Source organism: Passer montanus, unplaced genomic scaffold, assembly GCF_014805655.1.
Source record: "Passer montanus isolate IOZ18808 unplaced genomic scaffold, ASM1480565v1 scaffold35, whole genome shotgun sequence".
Classification (NCBI taxonomy): domain Eukaryota; kingdom Metazoa; phylum Chordata; class Aves; order Passeriformes; family Passeridae; genus Passer; species Passer montanus.
Genome location: NW_024368263.1, coordinates 787,454 through 804,716, shown reverse-complemented (window position 1 = coordinate 804,716; position 17,263 = coordinate 787,454). Strand labels below are relative to the sequence as shown.

Below are 17,263 nucleotides of genomic sequence, written 5' to 3'. Positions count from 1 at the left end.
TGAGGTGTACTAGGGCATGCCAGGGTTACTGCAGCACTGCTGCCTGCACAGGTGTGTTATTTTCATTCCTGCTGCCACGTTGGAGCAGAGGTTTAGGGAAAATTTGACATGTTTAGAAGAGTTTAAATCTTCTCCAGGAATGTGTTTGTTATCTCTTGTCAGCTCTAGGATAAGGGGGACAGGAGGCCAGGGGCTACAGCAGCAGCTGAGGCTCAGCAGAGCTGTTGGGGCAGGGGCTGGGTGGGAGCTCAGGAGTTTCCTGGTGCTGGGATCAGGAGCAGCTCCAGCTGCACAGGGAGAGGATTGACATGGCCCGTGGGGAGCCCTCTGCAGCTTCTCCAGGAGATGAGCCCCAGCTCCTTCTGCTGGTCCAGCCCAGAGCAGGGGGAATGGTGAGGTAAGTGCTGAACAAGAACTGGTTTGCACTGGGACGTTGGCCTTGTTTTGGGACAGACAGCAAGGTGCCTGTCCCAGGCAGTGGCTCATGTGCTCCTGTCCCTTCCTTGTGCAGCAGATTCAGCTCCTGTCCTTCACCAGCCACTATTGACCCACATGTTTATTCCCCCAGCCTGGAGCAATGGAAACCATGGCTGTGACCATCAGTGAATACAGCAAAGTTAGTCACTTTTATTTAAAAGAAATAACATATTACAAATAAGTGTGCAAAACAATTCCTGTGGTTAAATACGCATAAAAGCAACATGCAACCTTGACATCAACATGGTAAGTTAGTCCTTAGTAGGTTACATGACACTAAAAGGGACTTGTCAAAGTTAGAGTTTGCAACTGATGTCACAGAGTGTCAGGGCTGAAGCATCTGTGAAATTAGCTTTCAAAGAGCAAGACCTCCCTGCCCCAGTGTTTAGTGCCACAGATGCCAAATTTGGGGCTATCTCAGATTCTGGGTTAGGAGCTTGTGCCTTAGGTCAGCAGGAAATAGGGTAGCAATTTTTGGGGAAGAGTGTACAGGTCAGTGGGTTCAGTCTAACCTACCTGTCCCTGGGCCAGCAGCAATAGTATGCGACAGCTCAAAGGGAAAAAAAAAAAAAAGACAAGTTTGCAAGTTTAAAGCCATTGCAGACATGGAACTTCCTGCCACCTTGTTCAGTTCTTGTGCTGGACAGGGCCATGGCCTCTCCAGCTCCCAGCTGCAGCAGTTTGGCAGCTGTCACACCAGTACCAACTGCTGGATTATGGAAGGAATCAGCTCTACAGCTACAGGAGCCCTGGGTGCTTGCTGTGCTCACACAGGAGAGGGCAGCTGGGTCAGCCCTTGCCCAAAGGTGCCTCCAGCTGCTTCAGAGAGTCTGGCACCTGGGAAGAGCAATGCTGGTCCCTCACCTGAAGCAGCACTGGCAGGGCCACACGACCACCACCACCCAGCCCTGAGCACCAGGTCAGAGCAGGACTGGATCTACAGGTGTCCCTTGCTCTGTACTTGTCACCTTCTCTGTTCCCTCAGCTGTGCCAGGGCAGGGAGGAGGCAGGACTCCTGCTGGAGAAAGCATGACCCAGTGTTCCCTGCTCCCAGCCATGCAGTGGAAGTAAAGCAATGCCTAAAATCTTCTGGTTTCACATCCCTTTTCCTAAAGCCAGCCGAAGGTGTGGACAGCCCCTGCAGAGCTTTCCCTGTGGCAGGCACTCTTGGAGCTGCAGTCATGTCACAGTTTAGACTAAAGAGAAACCCAATAGGCACAAGCTTGTCGAAAGCCACATCTTGAAAACTTGAGTTGGTGACAGTAACCCAAAGAGATTTTAATGATGAATACTTGCAGAAATGAGAACAAACATATGTAGTCCACTACTTCAGAGCTGCTTGTGATCATGTTGAGCCAGGCTTCTCCATGAGCTCTGCTGAACTTGTGGATCAGTGCTGGACACTCAGATACTGTCCCCAAGGCGCGGGGTGGCCGAGGCAGTGCTGTGAGCTGTGCACTCCCCTGCCCTCAGTCAGAGCTTGTCGTCCGTCATTTCTAGGAACTGAGCGTACACATCCCTTGAGCATTCCCCTTTTTGGTTGAATAAGAACTTGTAGTAGCTGCCATCTGCACATATTGCTGCAACACAAACAAGCAGGGTCAGGGGGCTGTGCCAGAGGTGCTTTCCTTTGCTCCAGTGCAAGCTGCCCTTCACTCACAGAGGTGTTCTGGAGTGACCCATGGGCCACCAGCCCTGTGCTGTGCCAGCCCTGTGCTGTGCCAGCCTCGTGCCTCCCTCGTGGGCAGTGGGAGCAGCCAGAGCTCTGGGATGAAGGGACACTCAGCCCTGTCTCTCCCTCCCTCCAAGCCAGCAGAGCTCAAAGCCTGGTTCTCCAGCCAGAAGCTGGGGATGCCTCCATCACTCACCTATGACAGCATTTGGCTCTGTTCCAAAGGCACAAATGCACGGAGAGCCTGAGGGAACCTGGAATTTGGAAAAACTCCATTTGGAACTGAAGTATTTGGGGAGAAAGGTGGCAGAGGCCAAACTGAAAGAGAAAACAAAAAAAAAGGCATTAACAGGTTGGTAAGGTGTTGACTAGGGTGGATTCAGAGCTGCTGGAGTGATTGAACAAGGTGCAGGTTTCACTTGATTTTTTACTGGCTTTTTTTTGAGTAAGAATCAGATAAGCTGAGTAATTTCCCTTTGTGGGAAGGGAGACACTACTACAGCTACCTTGCTGGCTTTAAGTGACTGCAAAAACTGCCAGAAAGATTGATTTTTAGTAGAACAAAGTGGCCACAACATATGTTCATGCTAAGGTCCACTAAAAGCTACACTGACCCTCTACTGAAATGCCACAGCCCCTCAAAGGACAGCAGGGACTTGGCAATTACCAGAGATTATTCAATCTGCAGCTTCACGCCAGCCCAGCAGATAAATTTTTCCACCTTTCAGCAGTGTAGAGATTTTGCTACTGAGTGACATGCCAGTGTTCTCAATGGAATTCAAAGCTCAAGGACCCCTCCCACCCCCAGGGCTTCAGAATGGCTCCATCCCTACCTTGACTGCTTGTTCCTTTTGGGGTCTTCTGCAGCAAAAATGTGGACTGTGCCGTGGTCACTGGAGACGCAGATGAGGGAAGCATCCTGGTTGAAGTTAATACTGCAGAGAACACAGAAGCTGCAGGATTTCTGCTGGGACAGAGCCACAGCCCTGGCACAGCCAGTTCTGCTGCTGCAGCTGTGCCAGCCTGGCAGGTGGGGTGGTAAGAGCTGCTCAGGAGGAGCAGGGGCTGCCCCCAGCCAGGGCTGAACAGGCAGCTCTCAGAACAGGGCCTGCAGGGCAGCCCTGCCATGGCCACCACTGGGGTGGTCACTGTGACACTGCTGGAAGGAAATGCACGAGCTGTGCTCTGAGGGGTGGGCAGAATGCCCAACTGCTACCCCACAGTGGGCCTCAGCACAGCAGTGGGAGTTTTTATGGGTGGGCAGAGGGTTTCCCTGCTCCTGGGACAGTCCCACCTGTGCCCTGGGTGCTCCCCTGCCCAGCAGGGTGTGGGGATAAAGCTCCCCTTGCCCCTGAGCTCACCCCAGTCCCCCTGAGCAGTGCTCCAGTGCAGCAGGGCACTCCCTGGGTGTCAAGGGGAAGTTCAGCATCCCCAGTTCCCACCTGAGCTGAGCAGAGTCAGCCTGGCACCAGCCACAGCTCTGTCCCTGGTCCTGCAGGCTGTGCCAGGCTCCCAGCTCCTGCCTCTCCTCCAGCAGCGAGCCCAGAGGGAGGTGCAGAGGCAGCCAGGGGAGCACAGCCCCCCTGAGGGGCTCAGCACAGCCAGACCCACAGATGGCACAGGCAGCTGAACATACCAGTATATATTGGCTGCTTGTGATCCTCGACGTAGCTCCTGGATTAAATGCCCTGATGAAGTATCAAATATTCTTATGAGGGTCCCCTTGGAAAGGAATCAAGCATTGTATTAGGAAAGGCAGAAGACTGTCTTTACATCTGTGAATGCATCCTAAAATTTTGTCTGACCAGCATGGCCCTGCACCCACTGCAGAGGTTTTCTTGGTAAATTTGCAGACCTCTCTTAAATGTTGGGGAAGAACACCAGTTTCCCCACACACCACCACCACAATGTTACAATGCTTTAGTACAATCTTGTCACTTAGTGACTCAGGAAGTCTCTTTTAGTTCAGTTCCAAGGCACTGCTGCATGCCTGGCCCTGATTTGCAGACACTGGCTGGTGTAGAGTGTGCCCAGGACCTGTCTGCCATGCTCCCCTCAGTACTGCTGCATTTCTCATTGCTGCTGTGCAATTCTGTCCCACTAATATAATCAGGCTGTGGCTGGTCTTGTCTTAAAACTGGTTCAGTTGACATAACTCAGAAGAATCAGTTACCACACGCTCATGATCTGTATTGATCCAAATCTGAGGCACCACCCAGCCAGGTGACAGAACACTGCACTGGGAAACTCCTTCAGCTGGAGCCAGAGGTGCAGAACAAGCCAGGGTGTCTCAAAGTGATCAAGAAATCAGTGCTGCTTTCCTCTGATGAACACTGGGTGTGCACTGGGCTGTGCATCACCACCTGCAGCTCCTCCTACACACCTGGTTAAGAGGCAGCCCTCCAGTCACACACCAGGAAAAAACCACCCAGCAGAGAAAGACTTGGTAAAAATAGCTTAGTTTTGATTTAAGAGACAGGCTTGAGATGTTTGCTGACTGTGCTCAGACTCCTAGTTCAGATGGAAAATAAAAGCTGCTTGAACTTTTTCTCTGTGCAAAACAAGGAATGTTTAATACAAATGCAGCAGATAATGGCTCTATTTAGCAATGGAGTTGGCAGCTTTTAGAACTCTGCTTAGAAGACATGAAATCATTAAGCTTAAGAGAGACTTGGGATACATTTTCCTTTTTTAAACTGTTTGAGTGACAGGCTGGGCAGTAGAACTATGTGAAACAGAGACTCCTTGGATTAATTTGGCTTGTCCTTAAGAAACTGATTTCAGCTGAGTGGAAGAAGGCAGCAAGAGCTGTGCTGCCTCAGGGAGATGGCTCCATCTGCCTGACATTCCCTGGGGAGACAAATGTCCTGGCAGCTCTGTGATGTTTGCCCTCTCTGCCAGCACAGGGGATCTGCACCCTGACTTTGTGTTCCTGTCACTGTCCTGTCTCTTCATCCCCATGGAACACGTGGCCCTTTCTGTGTGAGGGGACAGCCCATCCTGTCCTGCTCTGTAACAGGGGCTGAGCCAGAGCAGAACAGAGCCCACCAGCACAACTGAACTATTTACAAGTATTTCTTTAGCCAGTGGGTTTGGAGTGAATTTAAGCAGAAAATAATGAAGGTGAAGAATTCAAACAAGCTCCCCCCCACCCAGCACCATGGTTTGGTTTGGTTTTTTTTTTATTAAATCTTGAAGAACACATCAAAGAGATTAACTACTTGGGCCAAGCTGTGCTCAAATGTCACTGAGGCATCACTGCTACAGCCAGATAAAACAAATCCTACCTCAGGCACAGCCCTTGGCTGTTTGGGCATCCCAGAGGAGCAGGGAAGATAAAGACTGAGAGTGCACAGTCCAGGGGCAGATTCTCCCTGCAGGTATTTCTCTGTCTTTCCTCCAAAGGATGTGACTTGCTATTTTATCTCACTACACTAGAACACACAGTAACTCAGAGGCAGGGGACATCATTCTTACTTTTTCTGATGCTGTTGCAATTCTTGTTCCCTGCAGGTTTAAAGCAATACAGCTCAAGACTCCTTCGTGAGCTGGGATGTCCACAGGAGGCTTCTCTGTGTTAGCCAGATCCACGATCTGCACGTGCCCAGTGTGTGTTCCAGGAAATGCAAGAAGAGAGTTATTACTATTTGGACATAGGACACAGAGACCTGAAAGACAAAAAAACCAAAATGGGATCATTTCCATAACCTCATCAACTTTTCCAATGTAAGTTTGTAAAATATAATTCTGAGTAAATCAGAATCTCATTTTAATGACTAGTGCCACTCCATTAATTGCTAGTGCCAAAACATCAGCTCTTCATGAGTGCAGAGCACAGTTAAGCAGAGGAGTGGCATAATTTTAACTTGCTCTCATCACTTTATTTCAGTGTGATCCAGCTGTGGTTATCCAGAATCTGGGTGGTTTTGCAGATCAGCCCAGTCAGTCCATTACATCAAAGCTATTTTAAGAAGAAGTTAAAAGTTCTCCTTAGCAGCTCAGAAAGGGTAAGAGTTTATCAAAGATGACATCTGAGCTTCTGCTCCATCAGTGAAACTATTATTAATTTGTGTTTGAACTTGGTTCTTACAGCACTGGCACCTCTTTCTTTGTCATGTTTTGTGGCCCATTTAAGGTAAATCACACCAATCCCAGGTGTTCTGTGGCTGCCAAGTGAATTCCTGAAACCTCAGCACAAGACAAAACCTCCTCCTCCTGCATCCCCTGCCTGTCAGTCCGTCAGGCTGCTGGAGCTGCATCCAGGCTGGGACTCCATGACAGCAATTCCATGTTTGCTGCAGGCAGGCATGGAAACCCTCAGAGATGGGGATTCCAATCCTGAATAATGTGGTGGAGAAAACCCTCCTGACCTCCGAGCTGATCCTCTCCACCAGCCAAGCCCTGCCTGCACCCCTTGTTCCACATGCAGCACTGTGAGTGTTTGCTGCACCCTTGCTGGCACTCCTCCAGCCCCTGCCAGCCCTGCAGGGCCCTTCAGCAGCTCCTCTGCTCCTGCTGCCACCACTGAGAGAGCCCGAGCCCCTCCCCTGGGCCCAACAACAGCCACAGCCAGGCCTTGCTGTTTAAAAAGAACAGAATCACTTTGCTCATTGGGCTCTTTTTAACAGGAGAGGAGAGTTTGCTCAGCACCTCCAGCTCTATTAGGAAAGAGAAATTATGCACTTTACTGGAATTTGTATTTATAATTAACCTTCTAGTAAAAAATACAGGTTCTTTACAGAAGAAAGCATACAGCTCTTCAGAAATCACATCTATAACATGAGCACAGGAAACAGCTTTTCTGGGCCAAGTATTTATAAATTCTAATAACCATTCTATAAACACAAAAGCATCTCCAAAGGACAGGACTGCAGTGCAGTAAGTGTTTAATGACTTCTAAAGGACTGACTGAGGCAGCTGAAGATAAATGGCACGTCAAGAACACAATAAACTTGCTTCCATTCCCCAGCCCACATGTACAACTAACCTTTAGGGTTGTAGCAGGTTTCAAAGACGTGCAGCTGGTGGGGATTGTGTGTGAAGGTGAAAACTTTAATCATTGAATCCAAGACAACCACAATTCTGAAACAGACCAGAAGTTCCAGGGTGGATAAACCAGGGACACAAACACTCATTCAGACCTGCACAGACTTTGAGCTGATTTAACAGCCCCGTTCTCCCTGCCCTCCCCCACAAGGGACTCCCAGCCTTGCAGCAGCCAGGCAATGATAAGCCTGCAAAGCACTTTTATCCAGCCCCTCCACCCACGCACACACAGACTCCAGCTGTTCACAGCTGCTCCTGCTCCAGGGATCTGCTGGAATTTTCTGCACTCCCTCCATACCTAGAAAACCAGCAGGAGCCACAGGAGAATATTTCCCTACATTAGGGGATCAGGAGGTCTTGTAGGCTTTTCACCAAGGCTTCACAGTGCAGTATACTTAAACTGTGGCCTGTTTACACCCAATCCCCTGGCCCTAAAAGCTTGTTTCACCTGCTGTGTTACAGCAGGATCTTTTTCTTTGTGCAAGCAGCTGGAAGTGAGCAGGAGCACAGAGCCAAGCTGGGTGTCTGGACCCCTCTGCTGCACCCACCTGTCTCTTCGCAGCTTCACTGCTTTGACTTCTGTGGAAAACTCTATCTCAATGACAGTCTTCTTCTTCAGGTCATCCCAGATCATGACTAGAACAGTGCAGAGATTGCATTAGACCATCAGGGCATATTCAAAGATGCACAGCTCCTTTGCAGCTCCCCAGCAGTCTGATCAAGAGGTTCACCCAATGGTTAACAGCTGCAGACAGGCACCCTGCTAGCCAGAAGGCACTGAGGCACTATGTATCAACCCCCTCACTCACACTAGAACTTGTGAGGCAGGAGCTGGTCAACTCCAACCACAAAAACTGACAATAAAGACGTATCATTCTAAAGAAAAGCAGCTTTTTTTTTGTTTGCTCTGAGGGTTATGGAAGAACTAATGCAGCAGTTGAAAAGAGCAGTACATTTTCCTACAAAGCTTGCCAGGCAGGGATCTTCCTGCTCCTTGCAGAGCTCTCTGTGAGAAGGTCAGCAGGCCTGGAGCAGTCCTGCAGGTACCAGCCTGTTAGCACTGCACCAGCAGTGATGCAACCCCCTGCACCACAGTGACTGAAACCTGCAGCAGCATCCCCTTCACCCGACCTTCAGGAGACCAGCTCAGGGCCTGCTGTGGGAGCTCTGGCAGGGTGACACAGGGCCAGGCAGGCTGTGCAGGCTCCCCCCCTCCAGCTCACCTTTGTTGGGTGGGTACTTGGGCTTTTTTCCTCCGCCTACTAGTGCTAAATAGTTGCAACGAAACAACATTTCCACATGGCCGACACCACCTTCTAGAAACTCTGCAAGACAAGTATTTCATATGAAAGTGTCAGAATGGGTTAAATTGCTGTCTAATTTTTACCACTGTTACAAGAAAAGCTTGTGTTATCCAGCACATTTCTCAGGAAGCTGAGAAGAAGAGCACCTTCCTACCCTGGCTGCCCTTAAGAACCAGAGAATGTGGATTCCTTGAAAGTTCTTCATACTGGAGCAGTAAAGCCTTGGATTTCATACAAGCCCTTGTGGTTTCTTCAACAGCACTTCAGAGTGCTGTGTTTCCTTCCTGAACAGTTGTATTTGAACACTGCCCCTTTCTGCACCAGATCCTCCTCCTGACTCCATTAAAGCACTTAAAGCAGGACAGCACATTCTGCTAGGAAGAGGTGTTATCACTGTGACAAAAAGGTCCACAGTATTTACAAGGGACAACCTGAAACAATTTAAGAATGTGTAATGTGCTCTGAATTTATGTTAGAGCACTGAGTCATTGCTTGGATGGGAATTTCTTGGAACTCCTGGATGTAAGACAGACAAGCTGGGGTTGCAACAAGATTTGGTTTCATACTGGGTTACAGAGAAAATCAAATGGACAAGCTCCAGCTGGGAGTGTCTTGGGCAGGTTTAAACCTACAGGAACAATGAACAGGATCTCTGTGTGCCTACATAGCCAGTTCAGTGAGAGCTCTCAGAATCCACAGGGAAAAGGCAATCTGACTCACAAGAAACTTTTCACCACAGGAGTCCTGCAAGCATCTCCATCCAGAGTTACTGGCAGGGAGAGTTTTCACAAGGAACTCCACAGGATTTCAGGCTAATCCTGACTCTTTGAGCACAATGTCACAAGTGACAGTCCCAAGGCATATTGCTTATGGAAGAATTTACTGTTAGGAGTACAAAATAGTTTGTCAGCTTTGGCCATGTGAACAGTGACTAAAATCCTGACAGTGGTAGCAAGTGAGAGTGTGCCTGAGTTTGTAGGAATTGTTAGTTTAAGCACATTTTTCCTCTTATTAAATCCCTTTTCTCACCACAGGCTGAAAGTGCTGGGAAACCTGTTTAGCAGCTCACTTCCTATATTTAGGATTAGAATGACATGGCTCAGTTTCAGTTTCCCATATTTTGACTCAGTTTTGTTTGCTTTCTGATTAAAAGCTCCACTGTTAACACAGCTCATCTACTGACTTCTGTTAAGACACAGGAGTAGCTTTACCACATTAAGATCCTCCCAAATTTTTGAAGCATGCATAGAAGGTAAGATTTAGAGCATTAGAGGTCTGACCTCCCAGTGCTCTTGCAGACAATACTCTTGAGTATGAGCAATGTTACACTGAGATCTCCAGGAAAAAGCCTGGAGTCTTACTGCCACACTGGATCATCCAGATCAGCACACATGAACAGAACAGCTTCTGATGGCTGCAGGGAGTGACTCCTGCTCATAAATACCCAGGAAATGCCTCTCCTACTCAGGCTACAAACATTAGCAACAGCAAACACAACTCTGCCAGAAGCTGAGACAAATTCCTCATCAGCCAACTGTGCAAATTAACAGCAGGGAGACTTTTGACCGGGCAATGGCACGAGTGAGAGTTCCCTGTGGGAGCAGCAGGAGCTGCCTTTCCTGAGGCTTTATTCAAAGCCTTCCAGGGATGGAAGAGTGAAAGCTGAGCAAGAATCAGTCAGGAAAAAATGAGAAGGCTGAGCTTCCAACACAGAGCAGCATGGTGTAATAAGTAAGTGTTTTACCTTGTTTCTCTTTCTCTTTGAGTGGATCTGCATTATAAACTCGGAATCCATTTTCCATTCCACATGCAAAGCATCCTGTGGTAAAAAGCACATATATATACACATATATAGTAACTGCCAGATACACTCAAGAAGGAAGCAAGAGCCAGAGGGTTAGGAAAGCATTGCTCAACAATTGCATGGTTACACTCCAGCTGAAGAGCACTCCCAGGCTCTGTTAGTGATGGCAAGTGGAAATCTTCCAGAGAAGTTGTCCTCTATGCTGGCCTGGTGGAAATGTCCTGGTATTGGTTTTAGGCAGATAAGAAACAACAGAAGGAAAGGAAGCCAATTCCCAACCCACCTGGATCCTGTGCCATGCACCAGAGTGCAGGAAACCAGCATCTTAATGTTTATGGTCCAACAGCTATGAATGAGCTCCCTCCTTTCTTAATAGACCCAAATTCACCTCATGATTGCAACTCTGCTGTGGATGTTTCCAGAGCACAGTGCTCATCAAACAGCTTCCCCAGCTGTGCCAACGAGAGCTGACTGCTGTACCATGCCAATGATTACATGCCAATAGCTGAAGTCTAACCCAGGACATAAGCAGAAGCCAAATTAAAACTCTCTGAAAAATAATTGTAGCTACTTTTTCATACAGAAGTGTGCAAGTGCTTCTTTAGTGGAATCCACTGAGCTGCCAGTCCCTTGTCCTGCTCCTTGCCCTGCTAACAGGTGAACACAGGCACTGGTACAAAGCCATGCCACTGTAAAGTCAGAGCAGTGATAATCACCAAGAAGCTGCTGTCACTGGCAGTAGCCTGATGGCAGGTTGGCTGCTCACAATTTGTGTGGACTGTACCAAAAATCCAGTTAAAGATCTCTGGATCTGGTACTGGAATGTAAGTTCCAGTTACTCTAGTTATATTCTTATGTACTGCAATGATTTGAAGCCCTCAAATAAAAGCTGAGGAGCTCTGTCTAAACACAACCCTTCCCCAAACGTGATACTCCAACAATCACAGGGCGTGTGGGGGAAGAAAAGAAAACACAAAAACCTATGCCCTTAACCCGAAAGAATCCCAGGTACAACTGCACCCTGTCCAAAAGTTCTTGTTTACAGAGATAAACACACACACAAAGTAGATAAAGTGACTGTATGAATTGTAGCAGGATTAGCAACCATATTGCAGTGGGGATTGATATGAGCCCTGCTGACTCTCTCTCCTCCCCCCTCAGCAGTGATTTGCTCTGGCAGCTGGGTGTGTGAGTGTGAGCTTACACAGCACTGGGACAGCCAGGGAACAAGCTGCAATGGAACCTTCCCCTCTGCATAAAGCATTCTGTACAGGACAGAACTGATCTGTTCCTCACAGCTGATCCATAGCATTATTTTCCAGCAACAGTTTTCTACTCCCATACTGTATTTCCAGGGAAGTCAAAGGGCAGGGATGCTGAAGCAGTTCCCAGTAAGAAAGTGCTGTAAGGTTTGAGTTGCGCTGATCCCAGAAGCTCCTAACAACCCAAATGCAGCATTCCTGATGCAATCAAACACACACTTTACACTTCCTGCAGCACCACTACAGCTTCTGCAGGACCAACCTCATGAGTAAGACGTGGGCTGCTTTAATGCCTTGGGAATATCCACATTTTCAACTGAAGACACAGCAGAACGTGGGGATGTGAGTAACAGTGAAATTCCCCATGTGGCTGATCACTGCCCACAGAGATATGAAGCTCTCAGGCATGGCAACCCCCGAGTCAAACAAGAGAAGAAAACCCTAAGGAAGATTCCTGTTCCTGCTTCAGTTCCAGGTTACAGAACAGCTTTGAAGCTTGGTGATTCCCACCTGACTGATTTCTGCTCCCCTGGAATCACAAATGTGATGGCTACAGCCATGTGAGAGCTGGAAGGGGCTGACAGAGGAGGGAACACTTCCTTAGGTTCACTTCCTTCCACAAGAAAAGCACCTCTCTTTTCAAGAAGGGACAGATGAGCTGAAAAGCCACTGACAAAAGATAACTCAGATACTTTTTTAAAAAAATGTAATGAATACAGAGTTATTGCTCTGACCCATAGTTGTGCTTGTTCCTACAGTAAAAGTGCTTTTTGCCAGCAGTGCCAGTGAGACCAGGGTGAGTTTTGTTCCTCCAAATCTGCAGAAAAAGGAAGGGTTAAATGAAGGACCAGCCCAGAAGATGCCACAGGCTGAAGGGGAGAGAAAGCTGCAGGCTCTGAGGCGTGAGGTCCCACAGTGGCAGCAGGGGAGCACAGGGAAGTGATGATGTCCAGCAGTTTCTGCCATGGTGGTTTTTTTCCTTGCACCATAAATGCTGTGTAAAGCCAAGAGCACAGGACCCTGCCAACACTGTGGGGTCCCACAAAGCATTCCAGCCCACTGGAGAAGAGTAAATACTCAAGTGCTTCCACACCAAAACAAACCCACAGCTCAGTTTTCAAAGTAGCTTTAGGCTGCAACAGTGACAAAAGAGAAATCTGTCAGCAATTTACAGGTATGGCCACTTATTATGATGTTTTGTCTCTTCATTTCTGAGAAGCACTTTAGTGTCCTTCTCAAAGCATTGGGAAAGGATCTGAAATCAGGAGCTCGCAGTCTCCAAATTAAGAAGATAAAATCAGAATATTCTGACTCCAAACAACTGACAACTTCCATTTCCTTGTGTTACATTGTTTCTTTGTTTTTAATTTAAAGCCTAAAAGTAGCAAAGGCGCCTGATAGAAAACCAGCATCACTCAAGGGAGAGCAAGGGAGGTCCATGGCAGAACAAGCACAGCTGCTGCATCACTTGCCAGTCAGGGAGACTCAGCCCCAGAGAGACTTCTTAGATGGTTCCTCCTGTTCTCCCACCCTGTGGGACTGGCCAGTCTTAAATTCCTGAGGAATCAGGTTATTGTGGCAGTTGATGCAGACACCCACACCTGTGAGCCCCAGCACTGCAGTGACTCACGTTCTATTCCGGCAGAAGCAGGAAGGAAGCAGGAGCTCTCCCTCCCTCTGCTCTCCTCCAGGTGCCCAAACATCAGCTGCCCTTCAGCACTGACAGGAGCCCTAAACTCATAAAGGTCACTGAGTTACCGCAGTGCAGAGTCATCATTCCTGACAGCAGCTGCCAAACAAAAGCCAATTGTGCTTTTTCTTCATGGTTTTTGTCATCACTCAGCTGCCTGGCCAGGTGAGGTGGGATGGGACATGGATACTGCCAGCTCACAGATTGCCAAGACAAATTCCTTCAGGTGCTTTGGATGTGATATTCCAAAAAGGGGGATGGGGATGTCTTGCATTTATTGCTATGGAATTAAAGAAGCCTTTGTAACAAACAAATTTTACACTAAAATGATGATCTAAAGGCATTTTGCAGTAAAAGAGAAACTTTTCTTTTTACACAGCTCCACAGGCCAAGCACCAAATATCACTGCCCCATTACAGACCCTGCAGATCTGAAATTACCTCATGCTCAAAAATCTTTTTCCATTTCTGTTGGAGAGGCAAGATGAAAATAAGAGCTGCTGAGAAACAAACTATTCTATTCTTTTCACACCTATGGGATAGGAGGAAGAGAGCTGCCAAGATGCTCTCACCTCATTAGCTGCTTCATGAGCTACTGCCAAGAGACGTTTGACTAAAATCAGCAGAATAATTCATGTTTACACACGACTTCAACAGCGTCAGCAACAGGTACATGAGCTGCAGCCTACAATGACAGAGGCTGCAACAGTGTCTTAAGCAAGAATATGATTTGTTAAGGCAAAAGGATGTTACAAAATGATGAGCTTCTACTCCTTATTCCACAAAAACGACACTTACTCATAAGACTGGTGCTATTTTTGTCTCGCCAAAGCAGGATGAGGAACATGCACTCTGTTTCTGGAGCAGGCCTTCCCCTCTAACAAAGGGGAAAGATAAGCCAAGGATGCACAGGGGTTCTTGTACCAGTGCTTGCCTGCCAGTGTGATTAGCAGAGTTAACCACAGTTTTTCAAACACAGACCAGGTAAAAAGAAAGCAAAAAGCAGTTACACCACTCATTTGAACGCGGGGTAGTCAGCCTGAGACAGGGCTGAGCAGCTCCCAGAGAAGCCCCTGCAGCACAGGCTTTGAGCAGCCGCGCACGGCGAGCAGCCAAGCGCAGCAAGCCCCAGCAAGCCCGCTCCTGGGGCCGGGCTGTTCCCTGTCCCCTCACCCACGGCACTCTCCGAAGCGCTGGGCGCAGACCCGGCCGCACAGCGCTGAACAACGGGAGAGCCGCGAACCCGTGCCCTGCCGGCTCCGTGCACAGCGGCACCGCCGCGCTCGGGCATCCCCAGGGCAGCGGCAGCCCCGGGCACAGGCGGGACCGCAGGGAGGGCTCGGGAGCCGCGGCAGCCCCCGGCCCGGCCCGGCTCCGCAGGCCGCCCCTCCGCCGCACCACCCGGGCCCCGGCCCGCAGCCTCACCGTGGTCCTGGTTGAAGCCGGCGTAGAGCAGCCCGTTGCCGTGCGGGTTGGCCGGGAGCAGGTTCATGGCTCCGGCTCGGCCCCTTCGCCCCCGCCCCTCACACCATGGCGGCGCTCGCCCGCCTCAGCCCCGCCGCGGGAGCCCGAACCGAGCCGAGCCGAGCCGAACCCGCCCGAGCCGGGCCGAGCCGAGCCGAGTCCGGCCGAGTCCCGCCGGGCCCAGGCGGCCGCTGCTTCCGGCCCCGCCAGGCACCGCTGCCGAGCGCAGAGCCCAGCCACCGCCGGCAGGAGCGCCGAGTAGTCGAGCGCCGCGGGAATGGCGGCGGGAGTGCCGGGAATGGACCGGGACCGACCGGGACGGACCGGGAGGGAGGACGGGTGGCCCAGGCCCCTCCCAGCTCCAAAGGAGTGTTTGGTAAAAGCTTTCACGTCAAACTAGTGAAAATACGGCAGTTGCGGTTGGAACGCGCTAAAATTGGGATTCCCTGACTTGACAAAACCCAAACAAACCGACCCCCAAACCCTACCACCGACATCACAAATACGTCTTGAAAAGTGGAAATTCTCGGGAGCCAAGGCCTTGGACTTAAAGAGTAATTTTACTTGGAGCAAGAGGATGGACCGACAGGCTGGTGCGGCCCCTTCCACGCCGGATTATTCCACGAGTGCTGGGCGAGCTGGAGCCCAGGCTGTGCTCGCACCAAGCCCCGCCACTGCCCATCCCTGCTGCGCTCCGCTCCTGTCCCGCCTCGCTCTGTGCCTTGTCCCGGGTTTGTGAGCACTGGGAGGTGCTCACAGCTTCTGGGAGGTGACCGCAGCTTCTCGGTGCAGCCCGGAGCCCTGCACAGAGCATCTGCTTTAGTGTTCTTTGGGTGTAAAATGGAATAATCACATGGCATCTTTATGAGATTTTGTTTCCTCAGGCAGCCCAGAGACTGGGTAATGTGAAGTAACAAACCCTTTGCTTTATTTAAAGCTTCTGCCCGACCAGGGCCCCAGGCTTTCTTTAATCCGTGTGGGATTGCTGCAGGCGTTACCAGGAGCCCCGAGTGCTGCTCCAGCCTGTCCTTGCCTTGTGTTTATCGTGGCTGGCAGGAGCAACAGAGACTCTGGCCTTGGGGACTGACACGCTCCCTCCAGCCAGGCATTCCTGCTGCACATCACAGAGAGGGCTCAGGCTGCTCAGTGAGGAGGCCGAGGGTGTAATTTGGAAGAAATGAACCAACGCAGCCGTGTGCATGGCACAGAACCGCTCCTGCTGCACCCGGCTGGGCGGGCATACATTAAACTCTGGGTGTCCCCGATGCAGGTTTAACGCCGATGCGGGGCTGCCGGCAATTTCAGCACCCCGAAGCTCCATCCCAGCGTCTCCCGGAGCTCAGCCCGGCGGAGAGAGCCTGCTCGGACCCGGGACAGAGCCCACAGGAATTCTTCCACCGCACGGGGGTTGCGGGTTGGGCTTTCCCTGAGAGCAGACTGCTTTTGGTGGCACTTTTCTTCAAGCTGATGCACTGATTGCTCCAGGTCCAGCACTACTCTGGCACTTTCCCAGCTGGAATTTTTACAGTCACAGTGCTGATCCAGGAGGAACATCACAGACCCTTGGTGGTATCTCACAGCAGTGGGGACGCTGAGAGGAAACTGGGATGAAGCTGCACCAAAGGATTGTTATTACTGAGGAGTCACACAATCCCCTCACACATTAAAGACTTAGCTTGAGTTTTTCTTCCACCTTTCAGGTAACAATTTTGTAGACATTGTGTCAGAAGCCTTATATGACACTTAAAGGCTGAGTTCACATTCATGGTATCTAATTCATGTATATTGTTCTTCAAATTCTTCTAAAGGAAGATAAAGCCAACCCTCCTCAGTTAAAGAAACAATTTCTAAAGAATCTGAAGAAAGGATTTATTTTCCAGTAACATTAATTTTTTTTAATAGTGTTCTTCAAGTAATTTCTTTCACCACAGTGTCTGTGGCATTTGTCTCCTAGAACTTTCTCACAGAGTGGTATGAAATGAAATTTATTCTTACAGGAAACTATTTAACCTACAAATTAATTCCCTGAAGTATTAAAAGCCAGTCCCTCATAACACCGGGAACAGCATCCCTCAGAGAAGGAACAGCCCCCATTCCGGCGGGAACAGCCGCCCCTCACACCGGGAGCACCTGTTCCCCTCACACCGGGAGCAGCCCCTCATAACACCGGGAGCAGACCGGGAACTGGCCCCTCACACCGGGAGCAGCCCCTCATAACACTGGGAACAGCATCCCCTCGGACCAGGAGCACCTGTTCCCATAACACCGGGAACTGCTCCCCATCCCGGCGGGAACAGCATCTCCTTACAGCCGGAGCAGCCGCCCCTCACTGCAGGAGCAGTCTCCCTTCACACCGGGAGCAGCTTTTCATCACTGCAGGAAAAGCTCCCCTCACACCGGGAGCAGTCTCCCCTCACACCGGGAGCAGCCCTCTCACAGCGGGAACAACCCTGCACTGCAGGAACAAGCTCCCCTCACAGCGGGAACAGTCTCCCCTCACACCGGGAACGGCCCCCCTCACACCGGGAGCAGCCCTTCATCGCCG

The 17,263-nt window shown here is 50.0% G+C and overlaps 1 protein-coding gene across 2 annotated transcripts; it reads right to left on the bottom strand.

Moving 5' to 3' along the window:
* Positions 1-609: 609 nt before the first annotated feature.
* Positions 610-14,916, bottom strand: WDR45B (WD repeat domain 45B). Of its 2 annotated transcripts, XM_039716321.1 has the most exons (11): positions 14,680-14,797; positions 14,053-14,188; positions 10,244-10,318; positions 8,419-8,520; positions 7,744-7,831; positions 7,137-7,231; positions 5,627-5,817; positions 3,786-3,871; positions 2,983-3,084; positions 2,346-2,467; positions 610-2,057 (listed from the first exon to the last, which is right to left on the bottom strand). In XM_039716321.1, exons 2-11 carry the CDS (start codon positions 14,099-14,101, stop codon positions 1,951-1,953), a joined length of 1,017 nt encoding a protein of 338 aa, XP_039572255.1. In that variant the 5' UTR covers positions 14,102-14,188; positions 14,680-14,797; the 3' UTR covers positions 610-1,950. The 2 variants fall into 2 exon arrangements, with proteins under 2 accessions (XP_039572255.1, XP_039572254.1); XM_039716320.1 differs by lacking the exon at positions 14,053-14,188 and having other exon boundaries at positions 14,680-14,916.
* Between the last annotated feature and the right edge of the window lie 2,347 nt (positions 14,917-17,263).

Bases quoted from the DNA above. Each gene is read 5' to 3' on its own strand.
- WDR45B (XM_039716320.1), bottom strand. From the start codon at position 14,746: ATGAACCTGCTCCCGGCCAACCCGCACGGCAACGGGCTGCTCTACGCC. The intron at 2,468-2,982 runs GTAGGGATGGAG...TTTCTCTTTCAG, and splicing joins AAAAGGAACAAGCAGTCAAG to TTTGGCCTCTGCCACCTTTC. The intron at 2,058-2,345 runs GTGAGTGATGGA...TTTGTGTTGCAG, and splicing joins AGAGCCAAATGCTGTCATAG to CAATATGTGCAGATGGCAGC.